At 44.8% G+C, this 27,850-nt stretch overlaps 1 protein-coding gene across 5 annotated transcripts in view; it reads right to left on the bottom strand.

The window, feature by feature from the left end:
- LOC129329687 (serine/arginine repetitive matrix protein 2-like) overlaps positions 1 to 27,850 on the bottom strand; it is a 96,990-nt gene that overhangs the window by 63,870 nt on the left and 5,270 nt on the right. For all 5 annotated transcript variants that reach the window (XM_054979231.1, XM_054979232.1, XM_054979234.1 and 2 more), the window contains 5 exons: positions 21,539 to 21,753; positions 20,422 to 20,537; positions 6,445 to 6,491; positions 5,520 to 5,636; positions 2,790 to 2,906 (listed from right to left, as the gene is read on the bottom strand). In XM_054979231.1, the coding sequence (XP_054835206.1) occupies positions 2,790 to 2,906; positions 5,520 to 5,636; positions 6,445 to 6,491; positions 20,422 to 20,537; positions 21,539 to 21,753 (612 nt within the window). The remainder of the gene's footprint in view (positions 1 to 2,789; positions 2,907 to 5,519; positions 5,637 to 6,444; positions 6,492 to 20,421; positions 20,538 to 21,538; positions 21,754 to 27,850) is intronic.

The raw sequence follows: 27,850 nt of genomic DNA on the forward strand, positions 1-27,850 counted from the left end.
ACAATGATCTTGTAAATATTATGATTATATTTTATTTCCTTGGTGGTATTAAGGACAGTTTAATTGGCAAATGTTTAATTGCGTTTGGTGGCTACATGCAAGAAAGAAAGAAGTTATGGTATCTGAAGAAAAGAATAACTTTTATTTATCTGAAGGAGATAATTCAAAACTTTATGCTAGCAGCTGTAATATGTTATCTATCAGCTTTTTGACTTGTGGTTGACTTTTAAGTGATGTTACTTGTTAAGGGATTTTTAATAGAGAAACCAGATCTTCTCCATTTTGGTTCACTTAGATAGTTTCACTCAAATACTTTTGCCCTCTATTTACATATTCTTTGTGTAATCTAAAGGGGATTGTGACACAAAAAAGGCCACTCTAAGGAGACAAAAGAGATTGTTTAGGGTAATCTGCTTTCAGCAGACTCTAAGGATAAAGCCTTGAAGACTATGAATCCTGCATAACACTTTCTCTTATCCTTGGGTGTGCTTCTAAGATAACAGGCAGAGCCAAGCTGGTGACATTTGCGTTCTGTTGTTTTTATGATCTGTTACAATTCAAGACTGACCCATCACTTTTTGTATTAATTGCAAATCTTTGAAATTCCATTGATTTCTGTTTCCTTGGTTTGTGCAAATTCCCTATTACTATAAACAAGTTTGTTTATTCTGTTACATCTATGAAGGTATATATGCAAGTCCACAAGTTTTTTGTGGGCATGCATCAAGTTTATATGAGGATATCTCTCAATAAATTTTCATTAAAACCACGAGTGTTGATTGCCTTAATGAATTAAAAAACTGACATTTAGAGAGTTCTCCAAAATCGGAAAGGAGAAAATCTCTTTATATTATTCAGTTCTTATATATTCTTCCAATTTGTTTCTTCATATGAGTAGTCATTGTATTTACTTGTATTCTTCTGGTGTATATTTATATATGTATGTGTACATGTTTTCTAAATACTTTTTTCATTGTTTGTGAATGTAAGACTTTCCCCTCTTTTGTATGGTTGCACCTCTAAGAGTACTACCATCACCCCCATCTCTTTCATCAACTCCCTGCTTCTGACTACTGAGGAGAACAGAACTCTAGTGTTTACACTAGAGATGGGCATGAATCCAAACATGAATCAAATTTTGTGATGAATTGGGCCGATTCATGTATTGTGAAAACGCATTTTGTGGGGCTGCATTTTTCACAAAATCCACAACTTTTGGGGCCGATTCATTTGATTCGTGAATGCTTTGTGATGCCAGACAGGCTGGTGCCGATCCATTGATTCCCTAGGCAACATAGGCCCGGAATGTCTGCAGACCATTTGTTGCCATGGAAACCCCAATCTTAATCCATATCTTGATAGGCAGCTCTCCCTGCCAACCTGAGAGCTCTCATTCTGTTCTATGAGAGCAACAAGCAGGGGGTAGATGGGCTTTCTGTAGCCATGGAAACAACAACAACAACAACAACAACAACAACATTCGATTTATATACCGCCCTTCAGGATGACTTAACACCCACTCAGAGTGGTTTACAAAGTATGTCATCATTATCCCCACAACAAAACACCCTGTGAGGTGGGTGAGGCTGAGAGAGCTAACAGCTGTGACTGATCCAAGGCCACCCAGCTGGCTTCAAGTGGAGGAGTGAGGAATCAAACCCGGTTCTCCAGATTAGAGTCCTGCGCTCTTAACCACCACACCAAACTGGCTGAACTGAACTGAAATACCAATCTCATCCCTCCAAACCGTTAGACAGGTCTGTCTGCCAACCAGAGAGCTCCTGTTCTGCTCTATGTGAGCATTTCTTATATAAGGCACACCTCTGTGCCTCCTGCTTTCAGTTCCAGTAGACAGGAGAGGGAGGAGCTGTTGCTGGGATTTGGAGTGAGAGAGAGTGGATTTAGGAGCTTTTGGCTGGATTTGCTGCTGCTTCAAAAGAGACTGAAAAGCCTCTTATTTTCTGCTCTTGTCCTCGCTGAGAAGGTTGTTGGGTGAGGGTGCCTTTTTTCCTCCACCCCACCCCATCCCAGTCTCAGGGCATTGTCTGGCTTTGGGGCCTAGCTTGACAGAGGCCACTCCCCACCCCCGAGCCTGTAGCACCCAGGGGGGATAGAAGGGAGGCAGTCTCCCGGTCAATGTACTGCAATCTTCTCCAAACTTGGAGGGTGGCTGGAGGACAGCCTGCTGATATCTCCCTGCGAGTTTGGCATCTCTGAGTATGAAGGGGGCCGCTGTAGGGCCACAGGATCTGATGAATCATGAACCTAATGACTCATTTTGCGAAACGGGACAATTTTGTGAAAGTTCATGGTTTGTGGAACACGACAAACCACACAACTCAGGGTTCATTTTTCCCCATTTTGTGCCCATCTCTAGTTTACACACAAGGAGCCCGAGAACAGCAGTTGCATCCTTTCTGTGCACTTCACTGATTTTAAAAGTACACTAGGAAGTAGCTACATCTGACCACCCCAGTTTCTCCTCTAAGCCAGAGAAAATAAAAACTTAAAATTTTCTCTGGCTCAAACAGGGAAAAACAGGAACCAAACTGTCCTTAAATGGCCCAATGTCATGTGGATGCTTCCAGGCACTGGAGGGGGGAAGCTTGTTGCTGCCCATGCAGGCGAAAAGCCCCATGCAGGTACAAACTCATGTTCCTTCTTCTCAAGCACCACGTCCTCCTATAGTTTGTCAAATCAGTAGGAACTTAAGAAATTAGAGCTGAGGGTACACCACTTTCCACAGAAGCCAAAGGATGCTTAGCAGCAAAGCATTCCTCTATGATTACCTGGGGTGGATCTCTATTCTTCACCAAAGCTACAGAATCTTCTTGGGCTTGTTTTGTCTCCTTCAGTATCGCTGAGTTATCTTTCTTTACGTCAGAATCATTTCCCTTTTTACTTTGCTGCAGTAGAAGAACAGAAGGGAGAAGAGTATGTGGGTCTGGAGTTCCCAAATCTTGTTCTGTGTCTCTAAGAACCACCTAATATGCAAAAAATTTCTAACCCAAGAACTCTGGTGTTCTATATGTCCTGCCTAAGATTCATAAAAATGTCTCACCTACCTCTGGGAGGCCAATAATTTCTGACTGTGATTCAGTATTGGAACCACTATCAAAATACGTGGGGGTATTTCTGAGACTGTTTGTTCCTATGATACAATCTTATGTAAAGAGCACCACAGACTTTATTAACAAAATAAGCACAATATATAAAATTGAGATGGTTATTCTCCTAGTCACCTTGGATGAAATTTCTTTTTACGTTAGTATCCCACAGAATGATGCTTTAATGGTGACACAGAACACATTAAATAACAGACCGCAATCTTAACAACCTGCTGCTTATTGACAGGCCTGGCAGAAAGTGACCTTAAAAGAAACTATTCTGCATCTAATCAAAAATTCTACTGGCAGACAAAGGACATCGCCAGGGGCTCTTCCATACAACCTGACATTACAAATCTAAACATGGAGAATTTTGTACAACAATTTGTTTACAATTCCTTTGCTAACTATAACTTTAAATGATAGTGTTACATTGATGATGTTTTTCTATTTTGGAGAGGAAGTCATGACCAACAATTAGATTTCCATATTTGGCTAGATCTTCAGGATGTTAATATTAAGACTGAATTGCATATGGACAACAATCAGATTAATTTATTAGATATTATAGTGTATATTGGAGACAATAAGGTAGTCACAGATCTGTATGAAAAAACTAGAGATAGGAATTCCCTCTTAAGATCTGGTAGTCACCCCACAGTATACATTAAAAGGAACTTGCATAATGGCCCGTTTCTCAGGCTGCAGAGAAACTGTTCTAATATTGCAGATTTCTGGAGGGACTCTTTATCTTTAGGAAATAATTTAAATGCTAAAGGTTATCCCAAGTATTTATTGCAGTCAGCGTATCAAAAGGCCCTTTGCAGGGATAGAAAAACCTGCTTCAAAGCAACAAGAAATCTGACCTTGGTGGGTTGATATGCAGTTTCTCTTTTAACTCTATAAAGGAAAGTGCCTGTAAGACTATATCAAAGTATTGGAATATATTTAACAACATCCTTGGATGTGGTAAGAAATCTATTATTTGCTTTAAAAGAACTCCTAATTAGTATACCTCTCTACCCATCAGTGCCCAGCAAACTCTACCAGGTGCAAGTTTACCTATGGATCACTTCAAATGTGGAAATACATACTTAAGAGTACATACTCTAAGCTTTACGTGTAACATTAGGTAAAAGTAAAGGTAAGTCCCCTGTGCAAGCTCCGAGTCATTACTGACCCATGGGGGGGATGTCGCATCACGACGTTTTCTTGGCAGACATTTTGTTATGGGGTGGTTTGCCATTGCCTTCCTCAGTCATCTACACTTTACCCCCAGGAATTGGGTACTTATTTTACCAACCTCGGAAGGATGGAAGGCTGAGTCAACCTTGAGCCGGCTACCTGAACCCGGCTTCCACCAGGATCGAACTCAGGTTGTGAGCAGAGCTTGGGCTGCAGTACTGCAGCTTACCACTCTGCACCACGGGGCTCCTACACATTAAATCACTTATAAATCCAGTCGATGGCAAAGGGTATGTACTAAGAAATTTTACCACATGTAACTCCAAGGATGTGCCCACGTGAAACACGGTACACATGGAAAATTTCAAGAAGCCTTAAAACATGCATTGCTGAGCATAAAAATAGTATTTCCATCTAGGGTTAAATGAGTGATGAGATTTTTTTGCATCTGGTATGACTCTAAATCTTGCTGTATTGTATGCTGGCTATTTGTTCCATTTGATCAAGGTGAGAATTCAGGATTGCTCTCCCACATTACTTATGCTGCTCTTCTCAGGGAATCTTTTATTTGGTAAATTTATGTATATTATACTTTGCACACTTAGGGGTTTTGGAAATGCACATAAAGAGCCTTTTCCTAGAAACTGTACTCCTGTATCTTGAGAAAAACTTTATAGCATGATATAAGACACAGAAACTGTATGGTTCCTTTTAATATGTACAGACTTGAATACCAATTTTTAAAAATATAAAATCTGTCAGGACATTGTTTTTAAAGAACTTATTTTTTAAAAAATGTTATTTTATCCTTTTAATTTTGTTTTTAATTTGATCCCGATGAAGCTACATGCGAAACATGTTGGAATCATGTATAATAATACATGATATAATACAATGTATAATAATGCATAATAATACATTGTATTATATGTATATGTATTATATGTATATGTATTATAATACCTTGTATTATAATAATACAATGTATAATAATAATAAAATATTTATCCCACTGCACCCTGTTTTTTCCCCCTCTTCCTGGACTACACATACAAGGAGCCAAAGAACAGCAGCTGCAACATCTATGTGCACATTATTGCTTATAAAAGGACACCAGGAAGTAGCTACATCTGCATCACCCCAGTTTCTCCTCTGAGCCAGAGAATATTGAATTTTTATTCTCTCTGGTTTAAAAGGGGGAAAAACATGAACTAGATGCATGAATACCTGGGGTGGATTAGTGTTTTTCACTGAAGCTACAGTATCTTCTTGGGCTTGTTTTGTCTCCGCGGGTATTGCTGATTCATCTTTCTTCACCTCAGAATCATTTCCCTTTTTATTTTGCTGCAGCAGAAAAACAGAAGGCAGAAGAAGAAAAGGATATGTGTGCCTAGGGTTCCCAAATCTTGTTCAAGTTGAGCTTCTGTGTCTTTAATATGCACCAATTTATCAGATGAAGTCCTTCTGATCATGGCAATGAAATGAATGGGAAAAGCTGCTCCAGCTAATTTCTGCAGTCGTTAAGGGCATGGCAGCCCTGCTGAAAATATTTGGTAATCCTAGAATACCATAAAGGGACACAATAGTTGGCTGCCTCTAGGATACAAAAGCATAATCAATGCTGATAAATACTTCAGCCACACAAACTTTGGGCCAGGGGTCCCCATTGTCACAATTGTGTCTGCCAACATCTTTCCTTGCACCCACCAAGTGTTTTTAGAAAGTGGGTGGGGCCAGATAGAGCTTTTGTCTAGAAGGCTTTTGATTAACCATTGGGAGATTTGATTGGCTGTGCAGATTTTTAAAAACATTGCTTTGGCAGAAGCTGCTTCCACAGCACAATACTCTTCTCTGTGTGCCTAAAAATAAGCTGTAGCAGCTATTTTGTGGCTGGCTCCATCTCCTGCAGTACCCATTTTGTGGTAGCCATTTTGTTGCTGCACCAACCATACTGTGTCAGAGTTCCAAATGTGCCCACAGGCTCATACAGGTTGGAGACCCGTGCTCTAGGTATATATGCATGAGAAATCTTGCCCCCAACTCCCCCCATATCAGACTATCCTTGATCTCTGCCACAAGTGGAAGAGACAATTCAAGCAATTGTGCACATCCAGCCTGTAGGAACCATGTACAGTAAAAGCTCATTTCTTACCTTCATCTCTATCAATACACGTGATGAGTTATGGGGATTATCCTTGCCTGCAGATAAAGAAACAGAATGAGATGCAGAAGCCAACTGTGAGCTGGTAGGACACTAAAGACGTTTTGTTACTTGTTTCAGAGCATGGACAAATATGGGAATTTAATTACAGACATAAAACACACTATCTTGAACATGAGAATCAAGTACTTTGTCATCCCAAGTAAGGTTAAGTCACTGCATCCTCCCACAGATCAGAACTGGAAAAAAGTACAAAGGAAGGCATCAGCCAAGTCCAAGCTGAGTTCTGATGGCATCATCTTGGACTCCATTAGTGGCAGCATCACCACTAATGCCCAAGCTGAGCCCTTGCAGCTTATCAGAACCCTCCTCATTGCACTACCCCAACTGTTAGAAGTCAGGCCTTACCCTCACGCTAGAAGAGCAGTTTATGGATATAAAATATCATAAACCCTTTCCTTGATGCTATAAGAGTAACTATCTGGGTGGAAATCTTTTCCCCTTTTCACCTCTTTGACCTGTGTTATTCAGCCGCACCTATCAGCCCACGTGTCCGTAACTGGCCATGAAGTTTGGTAGAAAGCAAGGAAGTGACATGTGGTTCTTCCCTGTGAGCTCTTCCCCTTTTTGGCTTTTTTGGGTTGGAAGTTAGGACAAACTTCCCCCCTACCCTCTCCTCAGAATCGGCCACAAGCCACCATTTTATACCTGGTAGCGGAATGACTTTCCCATGCCGACCACCTTCTGTGAGAAACACAATAAACTGTTCTTACTAGGAGGGCATTATTTTGAAGAGAAAAAGCATAACTGAGTTGTTCCCATATCCTTGCAGTAGTTGGATGGAAGAGCAACATATAGATATTTAAATAAATGAGGCCCCATTTGAGGACAGCACTGTGTACTTAAAGGTGGATTCACGGTTAAAAACTACTATTCTAAAGGACTGCTTATGTACTTAGTTGACTTACGTTATTGTGATGGACTTCACCTGTCAAAAATAGGGAAGAATGTGTTTGGAAGAGACCTGGGGTGATTCTTTGAAAGGGCTTTACACTGGCATTACAGGGGAATGAAGAAAACTGGTACAGGAATTTCAGAGTAGAAGGAGAGCAAATAACAGAGGCGTATCTGGGAAGGCGAAGTCAAAGAGGGAGAACATTGCAAGGCTTCCAGTGCCTATATACCAATGCCCAAAGCTTGGGCAATAAGAAGGCTTGATCTACTAATGCAGATAGAAAGACATACAGTAGTGGATGGGTATGAGTTATTCAAGAACAGCAAGTGCCGTAGAGGAGGAGGAGTGGCTCTGTACATGAGGAAGGGGCTTGGTTGTCAGCAGGGATCATTTCGTAGAAAAAGAACGGAAGGAACTCATTAGCATAACTCATTAGCATATGCCACACCCCCTGACATCACCGGAAGTGTGTCAGAAGGCAACATCCACCCCTCAGGCCCCTTTCCGTAAAAATCTCCAGGTATTTCCTTAAAGCAGAATGAACTCAAAGCAGCTTACCCTCCTCTGGAGAGCCAGCCCTGCTTGACCCACGCACTCACTCTCTCTCACAAGTCACAAATGAAAATAAAGCAGCATGAATTCCAAACAGCTTACGTTCCTTTGGAGCCCAGCACCACTCGGTTTGCACTCATTCACTCACTCTCTCCCCCCCCCCAGTCACAAATGGAAGTAAAGCAGAAGTAGAAGCAGCAGAGCAGAATGAAAGTAAAGCACTCATTCACTCATTTTCTCTCTCTCTCTTCCCCCCTCTCATGAGTCACAAACAAAAGTAAAGAAGCAGAGCAGAAGGAATCCAAGCAGCATGCGTTCCTTTGGAGCGCAGCCCCACTCGTCTTGCACTCATTCACTCATTTTCTCCCACCCCCCCCCCGTCACAAATGAAAATGAAGCAGCATGAATTCCAAGCAGCTTGCGTTCCTTGGGAGCTCAGCACCACTCGCCTTGCACTCATTCACTCATTTTCTCTCTCCCCCCTGCAGTCACAAATGAAAGTAAAAGAGCAGAGCACAATGAATCCAAGCAGCTTGCTTTCCTTTGGAGCTCAGCACCACTCGGCTTGCACTCATTCACTCATTTTCTCCCCCACCCCCGGTCACAAATGAAAGTAAAGGAGCAGAGCAGAAAGAATCCAAGCAGCTTGCGTTCCTTTGGAGCTCAGCACCACTCGCCTTGCACTCATTCACTCATTTTCTTCCCCACCCCCGGTCACAAATGAAAGTAAAGGAGCAGAGCAGAAGGAATCCAAGCAGCTTGCATTCCTTTGGAGCTCAGCACCACTCGCCTTGCACTCATTCACTCATTTTCTCTCCCCCCACCCCCGGTCACAAATGAAAGTAAAGGAGCAGAGCACAATGAATCCAAGCAGCTTGCGTTCCTTGGGAGCTCAGCACCACTCGCCTTGCACTCATTCACTCATTTTCTCTCTCCCCCCCGCATTCACAAATGAAAGTAAAGAAGCAGAGCAGAAGGAATCCAAGCAGCATGCGTTCCTTTGGAGCGCAGCCCCACTCGTCTTGCACTCATTCACTCATTTTCTCTCTCCCACACCCCCCCGTCACAAATGAAAATGAAGCAGCATGAATTCCAAGCAGCTTACATTCCTTTGGAGCCCAGCACCACTCGGCTTGCACTCATTCACTCATTCTCCCCCCCACCCCAGTCACAAATGGAAGTAAAGCAGAAGTAGAAGCAGCAGAGCAGAATGAAAGTAAAGCACTCATTCACTCATTTTCTCTCTCCCCCCCCCTCATGAGTCACAAACGAAAGTAAAGCAGCAGAGCAGAAGGAATCCAAGCAGCTTGCATTCCTTTGGAGCTCAGCACCACTCGCCTTGCACTCATTCACTCATTTTCTCTCCCCCCACCCCCAGTCACAAATGAAAGTAAAGGAGCAGAGCACAATGAATCCAAGCAGCTTGCTTTCCTTTGGAGCTCAGCACCACTCGGCTTGCACTCATTCACTAATTTTCTCCCCCACCCCCGTTCACAAATGAAAGTAAAGGAGCAGAGCACAATGAATCCAAGCAGCTTGCGTTCCTTTGGAGCTCAGCACCACTCGCCTTGCACTCATTCACTCATTTTCTCTCTCCCCCCTGCAGTCACAAATGAAAGTAAAAGAGCAGAGCACAATGAATCCAAGCAGCTTGCGTTCCTTTGGAGCTCAGCACCACTCGCCTTGCACTCATTCACTCATTTTCTTCCCCACCCCCGGTCACAAATGAAAGTAAAGGAGCAGAGCAGAAAGAATCCAAGCAGCTTGCGTTCCTTTGGAGCTCAGCACCACTCGCCTTGCACTCATTCACTCATTTTCTTCCCCACCCCCGGTCACAAATGAAAGTAAAGGAGCAGAGCAGAAGGAATCCAAGCAGCTTGCATTCCTTTGGAGCTCAGCACCACTCGCCTTGCACTCATTCACTCATTTTCTCTCCCCCCACCCCCGGTCACAAATGAAAGTAAAGGAGCAGAGCACAATGAATCCAAGCAGCTTGCGTTCCTTGGGAGCTCAGCACCACTCGCCTTGCACTCATTCACTCATTTTCTCTCTCCCCCCCGCATTCACAAATGAAAGTAAAGAAGCAGAGCAGAAGGAATCCAAGCAGCATGCGTTCCTTTGGAGCGCAGCCCCACTCGTCTTGCACTCATTCACTCATTTTCTCTCTCCCACACCCCCCCGTCACAAATGAAAATGAAGCAGCATGAATTCCAAGCAGCTTACATTCCTTTGGAGCCCAGCACCACTCGGCTTGCACTCATTCACTCATTCTCCCCCCCACCCCAGTCACAAATGGAAGTAAAGCAGAAGTAGAAGCAGCAGAGCAGAATGAAAGTAAAGCACTCATTCACTCATTTTCTCTCCCCCCCCCCTCATGAGTCACAAACGAAAGTAAAGCAGCAGAGCAGAAGGAATCCAAGCAGCTTGCATTCCTTTGGAGCTCAGCACCACTCGCCTTGCACTCATTCACTCATTTTCTCTCCCCCCACCCCCAGTCACAAATGAAAGTAAAGGAGCAGAGCACAATGAATCCAAGCAGCTTGCTTTCCTTTGGAGCTCAGCACCACTCGGCTTGCACTCATTCACTAATTTTCTCCCCCACCCCCGTTCACAAATGAAAGTAAAGGAGCAGAGCACAATGAATCCAAGCAGCTTGCGTTCCTTTGGAGCTCAGCACCACTCGCCTTGCACTCATTCACTCATTTTCTCTCTCCCCCCTGCAGTCACAAATGAAAGTAAAAGAGCAGAGCACAATGAATCCAAGCAGCTTGCGTTCCTTTGGAGCTCAGCACCACTCGCCTTGCACTCATTCACTCATTTTCTTCCCCACCCCCGGTCACAAATGAAAGTAAAGGAGCAGAGCAGAAGGAATCCAAGCAGCTTGCATTCCTTTGGAGCTCAGCACCACTCGCCTTGCACTCATTCACTCATTTTCTCTCCCCCCACCCCCGGTCACAAATGAAAGTAAAGGAGCAGAGCACAATGAATCCAAGCAGCTTGCTTTCCTTTGGAGCTCAGCACCACTCGGCTTGCACTCATTCACTCATTTTCTCCCCCACCCCCGGTCACAAATGAAAGTAAAGGAGCAGAGCAGAAAGAATCCAAGCAGCTTGCGTTCCTTTGGAGCTCAGCACCACTCGCCTTGCACTCATTCACTCATTTTCTTCCCCACCCCCGGTCACAAATGAAAGTAAAGGAGCAGAGCAGAAGGAATCCAAGCAGCTTGCATTCCTTTGGAGCTCAGCACCACTCGCCTTGCACTCATTCACTCATTTTCTCTCCCCCCACCCCCGGTCACAAATGAAAGTAAAGGAGCAGAGCACAATGAATCCAAGCAGCTTGCGTTCCTTTGGAGCTCAGCACCACTCGCCTTGCACTCATTCACTCATTTTCTCCCCCACCCCCGGTCACAAATGAAAGTAAAGGAGCAGAGCAGAATGAATCCAAGCAGCTTGCGTTCCTTTGGAGCTCAGCACCACTCGCCTTGCACTCATTCACTCATTTTCTCCCCCACCCCCGGTCACAAATGAAAGTAAAGGAGCAGAGCAGATGGAATCCGAGCAGCTTGCGTTCCTTTGGAGCTCAGCACCACTCGCCTTGCACTCATTCACTCATTTTCTTCCCCACCCCCGGTCACAAATGAAAGTAAAGGAGCAGAGCAGAATGAATCCAAGCAGCTTGCGTTCCTTTGGAGCTCAGCACCACTCGCCTTGCACTCATTCACTCATTTTCTCTCTCCCCCCTGCAGTCACAAATGAAAGTAAAGGAGCAGAGCACAATGAATCCAAGCAGCTTGCGTTCCTTGGGAGCTCAGCACCACTCGCCTTGCACTCATTCACTCATTTTCTCCCCCACCCCCGTTCACAAATGAAAGTAAAGGAGCAGAGCAGAATGAATCCAAGCAGCCTGCGTTCCTTGGGAGCTCAGCACCACTCGCCTTGCACTCATTCACTCATTTTCTCTCTCCCCCCTGCAGTCACAAATGAAAGTAAAGGAGCAGAGCACAATGAATCCAAGCAGCTTGCTTTCCTTTGGAGCTCAGCACCACTCGCCTTGCACTCATTCACTCATTTTCTCCCCCACCCCCGTTCACAAATGAAAGTAAAGGAGCAGAGCACAATGAATCCAAGCAGCTTGCTTTCCTTTGGAGCTCAGCACCACTCGGCTTGCACTCATTCACTCATTTTCTCCCCCACCCCCGTTCACAAATGAAAGTAAAGGAGCAGAGCAGAATGAATCCAAGCAGCTTGCGTTCCTTAGGAGCTCAGCACCACTCGCCTTGCACTCATTCACTCATTTTCTCTCTCTCTCTCCCCCTCCCCCCAAGTCACAAATGAAAGTAAAGGAGCAGAGCAGAAGGAATCCAAGCAGCTTGCGTTCCTTTGGAGCTCAGCACCACTCGCCTTGCACTCATTTTCTCCCCCACCCCCGGTCACAAATGAAAGTAAAGGAGCAGAGCACAATGAATCCAAGCAGCTTGCGTTCCTTGGGAGCTCAGCACCACTCGCCTTGCACTCATTCACTCATTTTCTCTCCCCCCACCCCCGGTCACAAATGAAAGTAAAGGAGCAGAGCACAATGAATCCAAGCAGCTTGCGTTCCTTTGGAGCTCAGCACCACTCGCCTTGCACTCATTCACTCATTTTCTCCCCCACCCCCGTTCACAAATGAAAGTAAAGGAGCAGAGCAGAATGAATCCAAGCAGCTTGCGTTCCTTAGGAGCTCAGCACCACTCGCCTTGCACTCATTCACTCATTTTCTCTCTCTCTCTCCCCCTCCCCCCAAGTCACAAATGAAAGTAAAGGAGCAGAGCAGAAGGAATCCAAGCAGCTTGCGTTCCTTTGGAGCTCAGCACCACTCGCCTTGCACTCATTTTCTCCCCCACCCCCGGTCACAAATGAAAGTAAAGGAGCAGAGCACAATGAATCCAAGCAGCTTGCGTTCCTTGGGAGCTCAGCACCACTCGCCTTGCACTCATTCACTCATTTTCTCTCCCCCCACCCCCGGTCACAAATGAAAGTAAAGGAGCAGAGCACAATGAATCCAAGCAGCTTGCGTTCCTTTGGAGCTCAGCACCACTCGCCTTGCACTCATTCACTCATTTTCTCTCTCCCCCCTGCAGTCACAAATGAAAGTAAAGGAGCAGAGCACAATGAATCCAAGCAGCTTGCTTTCCTTTGGAGCTCAGCACCACTCGGCTTGCACTCATTCACTCATTTTCTCCCCCACCCCCGGTCACAAATGAAAGTAAAGGAGCAGAGCAGAAAGAATCCAAGCAGCTTGCGTTCCTTTGGAGCTCAGCACCACTCGCCTTGCACTCATTCACTCATTTTCTTCCCCACCCCCGGTCACAAATGAAAGTAAAGGAGCAGAGCAGAAGGAATCCAAGCAGCTTGCATTCCTTTGGAGCTCAGCACCACTCGCCTTGCACTCATTCACTCATTTTCTCTCCCCCCACCCCCGGTCACAAATGAAAGTAAAGGAGCAGAGCACAATGAATCCAAGCAGCTTGCGTTCCTTTGGAGCTCAGCACCACTCGCCTTGCACTCATTCACTCATTTTCTCTCTCCCCCCTGCAGTCACAAATGAAAGTAAAGGAGCAGAGCACAATGAATCCAAGCAGCTTGCGTTCCTTGGGAGCTCAGCACCACTCGCCTTGCACTCATTCACTCATTTTCTCCCCCACCCCCCGTTCACAAATGAAAGTAAAGGAGCAGAGCACAATGAATCCAAGCAGCCTGCGTTCCTTGGGAGCTCAGCACCACTCGCCTTGCACTCATTCACTCATTTTCTCTCTCCCCCCTGCAGTCACAAATGAAAGTAAAGGAGCAGAGCACAATGAATCCAAGCAGCTTACATTCCTTTGGAGCTCAGCACCACTCGGCTTGCACTCATTCACTCATTTTCTCTCTCCCCCCTGCAGTCACAAATGAAAGTAAAGGAGCAGAGCACAATGAATCCAAGCAGCTTGCGTTCCTTAGGAGCTCAGCACCACTCGCCTTGCACTCATTCACTCATTTTCTCTCTCTCTCCCCCTCCCCCCAAGTCACAAATGAAAGTAAAGGAGCAGAGCAGATGGAATCCGAGCAGCTTGCGTTCCTTTGGAGCTCAGCACCACTCGCCTTGAACTCATTCACTCATTTTCTCCCCCACCCCCGGTCACAAATGAAAGTAAAGGAGCAGAGCAGAAGGAATCCAAGCAGCTTGCGTTCCTTTGGAGCTCAGCACCACTCGCCTTGCACTCATTCACTCCCCCACCCCCGTTCGCAAATGAAAGTAAAGGAGCAGAGCACAATGAATCCAAGCAGCTTGCGTTCCTTTGGAGCTCAGCACCACTCGCCTTGCACTCATTCACTCATTTTCTCCCCCACCCCCGGTCACAAATGAAAGTAAAGGAGCAGAGCAGAATGAATCCAAGCAGCTTGCGTTCCTTTGGAGCTCAGCACCACTCGCCTTGCACTCATTCACTCATTTTCTCTCTCCCCCCTGCAGTCACAAATGAAAGTAAAGGAGCAGAGCACAATGAATCCAAGCAGCTTGCGTTCCTTGGGAGCTCAGCACCACTCGCCTTGCACTCATTCAGTCATTTTCTCTCTCCCCCCCGCATTCACAAATGAAAGTAAAGCAGCAGAGCACAATGAATCCAAGCAGCTTGCGTTCCTTTGGAGCTCAGCACCACTCGCCTTGCACTCATTCACTCATTTTCTCCCCCACCCCCGTTCACAAATGAAAGTAAAGGAGCAGAGCAGAATGAATCCAAGCAGCTTGCGTTCCTTTGGAGCTCAGCACCACTCGCCTTGCACTCATTCACTCATTTTCTCTCTCCCCCCTGCAGTCACAAATGAAAGTAAAGGAGCAGAGCACAATGAATCCAAGCAGCTTGCGTTCCTTGGGAGCTCAGCACCACTCGCCTTGCACTCATTCACTCATTTTCTCTCTCCCCCCCGCATTCACAAATGAAAGTAAAGCAGCAGAGCACAATGAATCCAAGCAGCTTGCGTTCCTTTGGAGCTCAGCACCACTCGGCTTGCACTCATTCACTCATTTTCTCTCTCCCCCCTGCAGTCACAAATGAAAGTAAAGGAGCAGAGCACAATGAATCCAAGCAGCTTGCGTTCCTTAGGAGCTCAGCACCACTCGCCTTGCACTCATTCACTCATTTTCTCTCTCTCTCTCCCCCTCCCCCCAAGTCACAAATGAAAGTAAAGGAGCAGAGCAGATGGAATCCGAGCAGCTTGCGTTCCTTTGGAGCTCAGCACCACTCGTCTTGAACTCATTCACTCATTTTCTCCCCCACCTCCGGTCACAAATGAAAGTAAAGGAGCAGAGCAGAAGGAATCCAAGCAGCTTGCGTTCCTTTGGAGCTCAGCACCACTCGCCTTGCACTCATTCACTCCCCCACCCCCGTTCGCAAATGAAAGTAAAGGAGCAGAGCAGAATGAATCCAAGCAGCTTGTGTTCCTTTGGAGCTCAGCACCACTCGCCTTGCACTCATTCACTCATTTTCTCTCTCCCCCCCGCATTCACAAATGAAAGTAAAGCAGCAGAGCACAATGAATCCAAGCAGCTTGCGTTCCTTTGGAGCTCAGCACCACTCGGCTTGCACTCATTCACTCATTTTCTCTCTCCCCCCTGCAGTCACAAATGAAAGTAAAGGAGCAGAGCACAATGAATCCAAGCAGCTTGCGTTCCTTAGGAGCTCAGCACCACTCGCCTTGCACTCATTCACTCATTTTCTCTCTCTCTCTCCCCCTCCCCCCAAGTCACAAATGAAAGTAAAGGAGCAGAGCAGATGGAATCCGAGCAGCTTGCGTTCCTTTGGAGCTCAGCACCACTCGTCTTGAACTCATTCACTCATTTTCTCCCCCACCCCCGGTCACAAATGAAAGTAAAGGAGCAGAGCAGAAGGAATCCAAGCAGCTTGCGTTCCTTTGGAGCTCAGCACCACTCGCCTTGCACTCATTCACTCCCCCACCCCCGTTCGCAAATGAAAGTAAAGGAGCAGAGCAGAATGAATCCAAGCAGCTTGTGTTCCTTTGGAGCTCAGCACCACTCGCCTTGCACTCATTCACTCATTTTCTCTCCCCCCACCCCCGGTCACAAATGAAAGTAAAGGAGCAGAGCACAATGAATCCAAGCAGCTTGCGTTCCTTTGGAGCTCAGCACCACTCGCCTTGCACTCATTCACTCATTTTCTCCCCCACCCCCGGTCACAAATGAAAGTAAAGGAGCAGAGCAGAATGAATCCAAGCAGCTTGCGTTCCTTTGGAGCTCAGCACCACTCGCCTTGCACTCATTCACTCATTTTCTCTCTCCCCCCTGCAGTCACAAATGAAAGTAAAGGAGCAGAGCACAATGAATCCAAGCAGCTTGCGTTCCTTGGGAGCTCAGCACCACTCGCCTTGCACTCATTCACTCATTTTCTCCCCCACCCCCGTTCACAAATGAAAGTAAAGGAGCAGAGCAGAATGAATCCAAGCAGCCTGCGTTCCTTGGGAGCTCAGCACCACTCGCCTTGCACTCATTCACTCATTTTCTCTCCCCCCCCCCGAGTCACAATGAAAGTAAAGGAGCAGAGCAGAATGAATCCAAGCAGTTTACTGTTCCTTTTAAGCCCAGCCCCACTCGCCTTGCACTCGGAGGAAAAGAAATCACGTGGGTGGGGCCAAAACCCACGTGACCTCTTTTCAGATCTACCAGAATGCCATTCCTGTGCATTCCGGCTCCAAATGAGCCCTGGTTGTCAGGAAATACTGGATGAGGAGAGTGACAACTCAGTGGGAAGTGTCTGGGAAGGGATAGAAGGACGAACTGTTTTGTGGTTGGTGTCTGTTACAGACCATCTAACCAAGGAGATGAGTTGCATTCTGCCCTCTGTGAGCAGCTTAATAGGATATCCAAGAAGCACTATCTTGTAGTTATGGGAAACTGACTTTCCTGAGGTGCGCTGGGAGACCAACTCTGCTATGTTTCCAGGGTCCCACAACTTCCTGACCCACCTGGCCAACAACTTCCTTTCTCAAACGGTGGAGGCAGTGACAAGGTTGACGGGGAAAAGTTGGTAGGAACCTTACGGAGAAGTGATCACATCCTCCTAGAATTCATTTTGCTGGGGGGTGGGGGTACCAAGGGAGTTTGCACAGGTTATATTTTAGTGGGGCAAACTTAAAACTTATGAGAGTTATTCCATAGACAAGGATACTGAAAGGAAAAGAAGCAAGTGAAGGGTGGACTCTCCTAAAAGAGCTCTTGCAGACTCAAGCTATCACCATTCCAGCAAGACAGAAATGTAATAGAGGATCTAAGAAGCTAATGTGGATGAACAGAGAGCTCTGTGATGAGCTAAGGAGAAAGAAGGAGAAATTCAAGAAATGGAGGGAGAGAAATGCATCCAAGGAAGAATATCTAGGAGTAGCTAGGAATGTAAGGCAGCCAGCAGAGAGGCCAAAGCTCAAAATGAGCTGAGACTGGTTAGGAGGGGCTCATCACAACAAAAAGACATTCTTCAGATACATGAGGAGCAAACAGAAGGGTGTGATACTCCCATTACTGTGTAAACTCTGATAGAGGTCAGAGAGAAGATAGAAAGGCTCAATGCCTACTTTGCCTCAGTTTTCTCTTTGAAGGAAAGAACAGGCCCACCTAGATATGATAGTAGGCAAAGCATGGCTTCAGGGCTGCTGGTTGACATGGGCAGAGTTGTGGAGAAGCACCTAGCTGCACCCAGGGAAAATACTGTAACAGATATTAAAGGTGTCAATCTGCAAACAAGTGATGGACAACATGGTGATATGGATAGGTCAGCATGGATGTGTCCCTAATAGGTCATGTCAGACCAACCTCATTTCCTTCTATGATCAACTGACAGGCTTACTAGATCATGGAAATGCTGTCAATGTAGTTTATCCAGGAAAGCTTTGGTCAAGGTTCCTCATGATGCTCTAATGGGTATACTGATGGACTATGGACTGGACTCTAGGATGGTTAGATGGATAGTGAACTGGCTGGATAACTGCAACAAATGAGTCAATAGCATCATGAGTGATCGGAGGGGGGTCCAGTGGAGTGACACAGGGCTCAATTCTGGGCCCAACGTTTTTCAGTATTTTTATAAATGATCTGGATGAGAGTGTAAAGGGATTACTAATTAAATCTGCAGGTAACACCAAACTGGGGGGGGAGTAGCAAATAACCTTGAAGATAGGGATAGAATGCAATGAGATCTGAACACTGGGAAAGTAGGTAGAGTTGAATAATATACGACTTGTTAGCCAGGTTCTCCACTTGGCTAACAAAAATGCAAAACATGTATACTGGATGAGGGATACACTTCTGGGTAGCAGTGTATGTGAACAAGATCTTGGGACAGAGGTGGATGGGAAACTAAGTATGAGCAGTCAGTGCGATGCAGCAACAAAAAAGATGAATGCAGTCTTGAGGCCTATCAACAAAGGCATAACATCTAAATCACAGGATGTCATTGTCCCACTATATACTGCATTGGAGTATGTAGTACTGTGTGGAGTATTGTCTTCAGTTCTGGAGACCTCATTTCCAAAAGGATGTGGACCAACTGAAAGAGGTGCAGAGGACAGCAGCCAGGATGATCAGGGGCCTGGAAACCAAGCCCTACAAGGAAAGATTCATGGACAGATTCCATAACATTTCTCACGTCTTGAATATGAGTTGTTTTGTGCTCCAGGAATTTGAGTCACAATTAATTTTATTTAGCATGTCTTTTTACCAGATTTGGGTGCCATATTGTTGGAAGAAGGTATGCTTATAAATATTTTAAATAAATAATTAAAAACGACTCCTATTTCTTGTATTGGCCACCACATGATCTAATCTATCCTTAGGGGTCTTGTGGACCAAAACAAGTCAGCCTGAATGGTCTGTTCTATAGCCAGGAAGGCTAGCTCCTATGAAAAGTAAGCTTTTTGTAGCTGGAAAGCTTCAAAAGATGCTTTGGAAACAGTAGTAACTCCAATGAAACCTGAGATCTGATTTTTCTGTTCCTATCTGAAATATATCTTGTGGCATTTAATCTGGAATATATATCGTAGAATTTAACATTTATTTATTTAAAATATTTATATGCCTCCTTTCCACCCAAAATAGGATCCCAAAGATGGCAAACAACAGATAATTAAAACATTAAAATTACATTTAAAATACATACATAAATACAGTAAAAACATATCAACATAAACAAATACACACACTATGAGGGAGAAGGGCCATTAAGAGTTCACTGGGGGTTATGCCAAACAAAATAAAAGGTTTTGACCTGCTAGTGGAAGAAAAAGACGGAAACAAGTGAATCTCCTTGGGGAGGGAGTTCCAAATTTGGGCACTACGACTGAGAAGGCCCTTTCTTGGGCTGCCATCTGTCTAGCCTAAGATGGCAGGGGCACCCAAAGCAAGGCCTCCAAAGATGGCCAGAGTGGATGGATAGGTTCATGTGGGAGAAGATGGTTCTTAAGGTATGCTGGTCCTGCCATATAGGGCTTTAAAGGTCAATACCAGCACCCTGAATTGGGCCCAGAAGCAAACTGGAAGCTAGTGCAGATGGAACAAGACTGGAGTGATGTGGTTCCTATGACCCACTCCAGTCAACACCATGGCCACAGCATTCTGTACCAGTTGCAGCTTCTGGATAGTTTTCAATGGCAGCATGACACAGAGCACATTACAGTAACCTAATCTAGGTGTTACCAGGGACAAACCACAATGGCAAAATCCTTCCTGCCCAGGAATGGCAGCAGCTGTCTCACTAGCCTCTGGCAACCACTGCCACCTGCTTATCCAACAGGATGCCTGGGTCCAGTAACACCCCCAAACTACAAACCTGCTCCCTTTGGGGCAGTGCGACCCCATCCAGAATAGGAGGTATCCTAGGGTCAAACCTTCCCCCCACCAGTAGCACTTCTGTTTTGTTGGGATTAAGTTTCAGCTTGTTAGCCCTCAACCATCCCAAAACTGTCTCCAGCCACCTGATCACAGTTTCCATATCCTTGCTGGAATCTACTGGAAGTGTGAGACAGAGCTGAGCATCATGTGCATATCAGTGACAACTAAGCCCAAATCTCCACATGACCTCTCCCAGAGACTTTACATAGAAATGAAAAATCATGGGAGACAAGACAGAACCTTCTAAAACCCCAAAGACAAGAGCCCAAGGGGTGGAGCAGCATTCTCCCATCACCACACTCTGAAACCGACCTTCAAGGTAGGACCAAAAATATCACAAAAGTGCCTCCCAGTCCCAACTGGCAGTTCAGAAGGATACCATGATGGATAGTATCAAAAGCCACTGAGAGGTCCAGGAGAATTTACAGGGTCGCACTCCGCCCTCCATCTCCCAGATAGTAAAAAGTATATCCTGCTAGCCAGTTTATACACAGATCACTCCATCCTCCTACCCAACAAATAACCTTTCAAGGAGCGGATTTTAGGACCTTTATAAAAGTGGCTGCTGCTGGACCGTTTCCCATAGAATTTGCCTCGTGAACATCCGTAGGAACCACTGCCTCGGTGCAGGAAGTTGCCGTTGTCAAAGCCATAGCCATAGTCCCTGGAGAATTGCAAAACAAGAACAGAGTCTTCTATGTAAAGCTGTCGTCACTCTCATTAAGCAAGGAAAGCATGAGTGTCAAAACCAGACTTGGTCACATCACCAGAGATGTAGTTTGTACTCTGCATAATCCATCCACCAAAGCACTCCCCACCATTAACAACATCCCATATGGAATTAGCAGCTTATTATCTCCTTTCCCATTTTCCCTATAGCTGATGCCCAAGCCTTCTTTGCCACTCTACATAGTTTTACCTGAAACTTAAAACTCTGCCACCTACTCTTTCCTGCTATTTACAAATCATACATTTTAAGCCAACATACCCAACTACTATTTCTGACTAACCCTCCTCTCCCTGGGAGACTCACCCAACTAAATTATGCCTTCTTCCTCACCCCATAGTGTTCTACATAGACATACATAGTCAATCATTGCCAAATTGGCTCCAAGTTTAAAGTGAATGTCCCACCTATGTGTTAGATATCAGGAGAACAGAAGTAGTTCTTTGCAATTTTTTAAATCCACATTTCCTTTTTTAATGTGGTGGCATATATGGAAGTGACAGAAGGTACTTGGGATCAGTAGGGCTAGAAACAGACAACAGTCTTCCAGAGAACTGAAGTGGACTTGAAAGGAATGCTGCATTCATCTCACATTTGCATCTTATTAGGAGGTGTAAGTTTTTGTACTAAAAGGCTGTAAAATCTCTCTGACCAGAGGAACAAAAATTAATGAACATATTGTGGAAACAAATTTTCCCTCAAGCCTCTTCTAACATCCTTAAAAACAACTGTCTATCTGCATATTAATATGCTGAATTGTTGCTATGAAATAAACAATACCAGTCAATTTTCATACAGCAAAAATGTTTCGTATTTCACAAATTCGATATCACATAAACCTATGGGACACATTAGAAACTAATCTCTTCAACTGATGATTTGAGCATACCCACAGATGAGGCCATTATATACCTCCCCCATATAAAGAAGCCACCTACTGTGATGGCTGTTCAGGATAGTAGTGCTCCCACTGTGGGACATGATAGCATTGAGAGTTCTGCTGGTCTTGGCTCCACCGAGGGTTGGGATGGTCCCATTGTGGGTTAGGATGTCTCCATTGAGGGTCAGGTGGGTCCTGGCCCCACTGTGAGTACCGATAGTCTTGGCTGCTCTGTGGATATGGCCTACCCGCCCAACGTTCATGTGGCATATCCTGGACAATAAGAAAAATTTCACACAGTATACTACAATATGTCTACTAAATAATAATAATAATAATAATAATAATAATAATAATAATAATAATAAACATCCGATTTATATACTGCCCTTCAGGACAACTTAATGCCATTCAGAGTGCTTTACAAAGTCTGTCATTATCCTCACAACAATAATCACCCTGTGAGGTGGGTGTGGCTGAGAGAGCTCTGACTGGCCCAAGCTCACCCAGCTGGCTTCAAGCAGAGGAGTGAGGAATCAAACCTGGTTCTCCAGATTAAAGTCCCACGCTCTTAACCACTACACCAAACTGACCCCAAACACTTATGCACACAGTCAAGAGGCAAAGAACATGGACATGTAACATATGCGCATTATATTAGTGTGGCCTACAAGAGATTTCTGGAATGCAATTTCATAATATCCTGCCTCAAGCATCATTCTCTGCAATTACTCGAGAAGCTATTTAATGAACAAAATATAGAGGCATAAAATAAATGTCAGGAATGACAGCAGCAGAGTTGATTTCTGTTTCTTCCCAACACCTTTTTAAAACTCTCTTTCCCCATGGTTTCAAAATTTCTGAAAAATGTTTATCTATATTTGTCCCTGGGGAAGGCATAAGCTTAAAGCATAGACCTGATTGCGAAACTACACTGTGACTATGATGTCTCAATCAAGACTAAGAATAAACAATTACCAAACAGACTGACATGGCATTTTTAAAATTTAACACAGACAGAAACAGACTGATGATGTAAGATTTTTCTCTTCTCTTCTTAAGCAAGCCTCGGGGTCTAAGTATACAAACCTTTGCACTGCTCCAGAATAGCACAAAACTTCATTGTGCTGAAATACAGATTGCATCAAGCAAACCTTGCATACTGACCATCATTTGCAGGAAGACAAAAACTATTCTACATTATAATAACAATAACATTAATAACATAATAACATTTGATTTATATACCACCCCTCAGGACAACTTAATGCCCACTCAGAGTGGTTTACAAAGAATGCCATTATTATCCCCACAACAAAACACCCTGTGAGGTGGGTGGGGCTGAGAGAGCTCCTAGAAGCTGACTGTCCCAAGGTCACCCAACAGGCTACAAGTGAAGGAGTGGGGAATCAAACCCGGTTCTCCACACTCTTAACCACTACACCAAACTGGTTAAAGAATGTTGATTTTTGTGCCCCTTTTTCTTATTGATTTGTAGCGGCTTGAGAGGTGTCAAAGGATTGAGACAGACAAGGCTTCAGGAAGGAAAGCAGTTTATTAGCCGGCTGGGACTCAGCGTGACTGTTGCCACAAAGAACTGAGCCCCCTCCCATAAGCACAGGCTTCCTTATATTCATACGTAAGGCAGCTACAACATCTTAATCACATGCAGTAGTGACATGCATTTCATTGGATAAAACAGTATTTGGTTATTTGTTGATTACACAAGTTTACATCTTGTTTTAGGAGCAGATACATTCTGACTATGAGCCAAGAGGTTATCTTTCAAGCAGTCTGTGTCTTTCAAGCAGTCTGTCTTTGCATGCCTCCCTCTCCTTCCTCATGGTTACTCCCTTCCTGTGCTGAACAGATACTCTTTGTCAGCACCATCTATTTTTGTACAAGTTTACTACAGACCATTTGTTCTCACTGCAGACCATCCATCAAAGATTCACAATTCAATCAGTTATTAACAGGCTTTCTATCAAAAGGTTCCTTTCCCCCAATACTGAGTACTGACTGTTCAATTCTGGAATACTCATTTCAAAGTCTAGCCATTTCTTCTCAAAGATGAAAGATGGGGGACCTCAAACTGACAAGCCAAATCAGGCCCCTCCAATGTTCCCTCTAAGTGAGCTGAAAGTTGCATAAAAATTTATTTTGTGAGCTGACTTGCACAAAAGTTTTGAGAGTGCCTTTAAAAAAAATGCAGTTCACATACACAAATACAACTATACAAACATTTGACTATCACATAAATCCATTTTTAGAAGCTTATAATTACAACCTTTAAAAAATCTGAGAATTAAGGGTTAGGTTTAGCAGTGGGTCCAGGCACCCTGTCCTACCTACGTTGTGTGTATTTTATTGATATTGAGCCAAAAGAGTCTGGAGCAGCGGGGAGTCTGGGAGGAAAGCTATGCATGTGAAAAAATGAACCAAGCCAAATAGGGCTGAGAAAGAAAGACATGTTGAGGAAGGGGGTGAAAGGGCCAGATTATAAAACACAAGACAAATGTCTTCTCCGGCAGCAGAGTTAAGAGGGGATATGGGTGAGTCAAAGAGAATAGAGATGCTGCCTCTGAACGGGATCCAAACTGAAGTGGAGCAAGAAGGAAGCGGGGAGGGAGCCAAGAGCCATAGCAAAGGGCCTAAAGATGATGCGTCTGATGGACTTCGAAGCCCAACCATCTTGGTCCCTTCCCTTGCTCACCTGGGATTATTCCCCCCACCCCAGCCCCCTCCCTCCACCATTGCCACCAAAGGAGAAACAAGGGAGAGTGGATCTGTTTAGCATTTCACATGCCTTCCTTCTCCCAGAATGCTCAACTTTTAGGGCAACCCTCCTCAACCCAAACTCAGGGGTGTTTGTTGGTGAGGCAGATCCTGAGATTTCATGTTATGAAGAACAAAGGAAAGGAGGGAGAAAGACCGGGAGAGCTTGCTTTGTGCTTGCAACAAACCACGAAAAGGTGCATTTTTACTTAAATTTAAACAAAGGTGTCAGTTTTATGCAAGTAAAAAAGAGAGGGAAAGAAACTGCTCAGAGAAATGCCCTAATGCTCAAGCTCAAAGGTGGTAGAAGAAGAATTTCTTCTACATGAGCAGGAGACGTATGGTTGCCAGCATCTAGGTGGTGACTGGAGAGACCCCCAGAATTACAACTGATCTCCAGGCCACAGAGATCAGTTCCCCTGGATAAAGTAGCTGCTTTGGGGGAGGGGTGTGTGATCACTAAAGCATTATACCCTGCTAAGGTCCCTCCCCTCCCCAAATCCTGCCTTCTCCAGGCTTCACATCCTAAATCTCCAGGAATTTCACAACCTGGATCTGGCAACCATAAACGGGAGGGATGTATGTTGGGGAGAAAACAACTGCTTGCATGCAGAATGTCCCACACAAGTCCACACCAAGCCTATCTGGGTGCACTCTTGTGCCATCCTTCACCCACAGGCCCTCAGCAGCGCAGCCCAGGCCTGCCCAAGTGCAATCCTGTTCCATCCTTCGCCTGAGGGCCCTCAGAGCCACCGCCCAGGCCTGCCAGGGTGCAATCCTGTGCCATCCTTCGCCTGAGGGCCCTCAGAGGCACAGCCCAGGCCTGCCAGGGTGCAATCCTGTGCCATCCTTCGCCTGAGGGCCCTCAGAGGCACAGCCCAGGCCTGCCCGGGCACAATCCTGCGCCATCCTTTCCTCATGGGCCCTCAGAGACACGGCCCAGGCATGTCCAGGCACAATCCTGTGCCATCTTTCGCCCGAGGGCCCTCAGCGGCGCGGCCCAGGCCTGCCCAGGCACAATCCTGCACCATCCTTTCCTCATGGGCCCTCAGAGGCACGGCCCAGGCATGTCCAGGCACAATCCTGTGCCATCCTTCACCTGAGGACCTTCAGAGCCACCACCCAGGCCTGCCCGGGCGCAATCCTGTGCCATCCTTCGCCTGAGGGCCCTCAGAGCTGCCGCCAAGGCCTGCCCGGGCGCAATCCTGTGCCATCGCCTGAGGACCTTCAGAGGCACAGCCCAGGCCTGCTCGGGCGCAATCCTGCGCCATCCTTACCTTTCAGAGGGAGCCAGCTGAGCAGGAAGGTAAGGCCACTGGAGAGGAATCTCCTCTGCGCTCCAAAAGGAATTCTGTGCGTCAAGAGGTGAAATTTCCTGCGCAATTGCGCACAAGTGCACTCTACAGGGAACGCTGGGCCCCTCTGGTTCTTTCCATCTTTATGTACTCTGCAATTCTTCAGTGCCTCCTATTAATGCAGCCTCGTCCTCCTTGTGAATAACAGTGTCATCCTAACTAGAGTTAATTATAAAAGCCCACTGACTTCAGTAGACTTAGAAAGGTGTAACTCTGCTTAGCACTGCACTGCAAGTCTCATTATCATCAATAGCGGTCTCAGTATCATTTAATCTGAGCAACAATTTCCTAGCTCTTCACAAACTGAAGTTTATATACCTAAAGGACTACATCCCCCCATATGAACCCATGTGACTGCTGCGATCCTCACAACAGTTCCATCTCTACAGCCCCCTTCCTCATACAATACTCATACAGTACAGCCCATTCCAAGTTCTTCCTGATGTTGCATCAACATCAGGGAATGTGTTTCCTGTTACTCTGTTGTGATGGACTGCACTTTTTAAAAGCTTAGAAGTACTGTACAAACAACTCAAGGACTGTGAAAAATTGGATCCAAAATCCAACTGTCTAGAAACTAGTCCTTTTAAGCAGAGTTACTCCAGTCTAAGCCCATTGACTTCTATGGGCTTAGACTAGAGTAACTGTTTAGGATTGCACTGGTAATAGCCTAGATTTGCACACTTTCCTGATCATGTGATTGTAGATTGAGATTATATCATTCCAAGATACAGAAAATACTTTCTTTTTTATTAAGAATGATACTTTACCCTAATCAACATGTCCTTCCAGAGCTGCCTCTGATATGAACAGTAAAGAAACAAAAAGGGTATGAGAATTGTCTCATTGGGTACTTTTCCTTGGGGACCCTGTGGTTTGTGATAGAATGATCTGTTTTCATTACTTAAAAGTCTATAAAGATACTTTCAGGTAGGTAGCTGTGTTGGTCTGCAGTAGAATAGCAGATACTACTATCTGAAGAAGGAAGCTTTGACTCTCAAAAGCTTATACTCTGAAAATCTTTTTTGTTGCCAAGATGATACTAGGCTAAAAGTCTATGGGAACCTATTATATAATATACTGGCACTTTGCTACAATAAAGCATTTGTCTATAATCACCAGCACTGGGTCTATAATCACCAGCACTGGTCAATCTCCTTCCATTAATCAGATAAATCTGTTAGAGTGGATGCACCATTTCCTGAGTATCAAATGTAGAGTCAATGTTTCCTTTCCATAGACAATTAAAATTAAGTTCTCCTACACCCTTGGGTGTCTATGGCCTCCAACTTGTAGGAATATCTGGGGCAACATTCCTGAAAAAGTACAAAATGCACCATCACTGCCAGCCTTTTTCTATATAGTTATAAAAATGAGGCATAGTTGACTAGATCTAATGTCATATGCCACTCTTTTTCCCAACTGTCTAAAAAAATATGTCTATCTCAGTTATACCAGATCTGACAATTTTGCTATGTTCAATACCTTTTATATCTAGAACTGATAATAAGATAGTAAGATGCTTTCCATTTTCCAAGTATTTTGCTACTTGCAGTTTTACAGCTGTCATCATATCAAGTATAATCTTTGTGTAGCATTTAGGGTCAAGTTTATTAACTAATCCCAACAGTACAACTTTTTGGATCTAAAGGAATAACAATCCCTGTGATTCACTGAATTTCTTTAAGAACATTAGACAAAATGTTTTTTCACAACAAAGTGCTGTCAAAACATATGTATAGAATCTGCTTTTTTCTCTTCACTTGATGTGCAAGATAAATCTTATTCAGTTTATATAGAGATAAATACCAGTTAGAAGTAACTTAATAAAATATTCTGTAATATTTATATATATTGTAGAAGCAACAGTAGGAGAAATATACAGTTTGCTAGTTTTTCCAACAGTGGGTTCCCATTCTTCCACAAAATTACATTTTATTATTTCAAGTATTGGAAGCAGACAACAATACATAGCTAAGATAAGCCCTTTCTGTATTATTATAGACAAGTGGGGGGGCCTGCAAGGACTTGCAGGGGCATCTCATTTCCCCCTCTCCCAATATTTCCCTTTCTCGAAAGAACCATAGCCTCTCCCCTTTTCTTCCTTCTTTCTCTCCTTCTCACCCACCAGCCAACCTGGCAGCCCCTGTATCCACACCATTCCCTGCTTTCTTCTCTCCCTCCCACTTACCCACCTTTTATTTGCCCCATCATCCTCAGCTATATTATTTATCACTTCA

Source organism: Eublepharis macularius, chromosome 5 (genome assembly GCF_028583425.1).
Source record: "Eublepharis macularius isolate TG4126 chromosome 5, MPM_Emac_v1.0, whole genome shotgun sequence".
NCBI classification, from domain to species: Eukaryota; Metazoa; Chordata; class Lepidosauria; order Squamata; family Eublepharidae; genus Eublepharis; species Eublepharis macularius.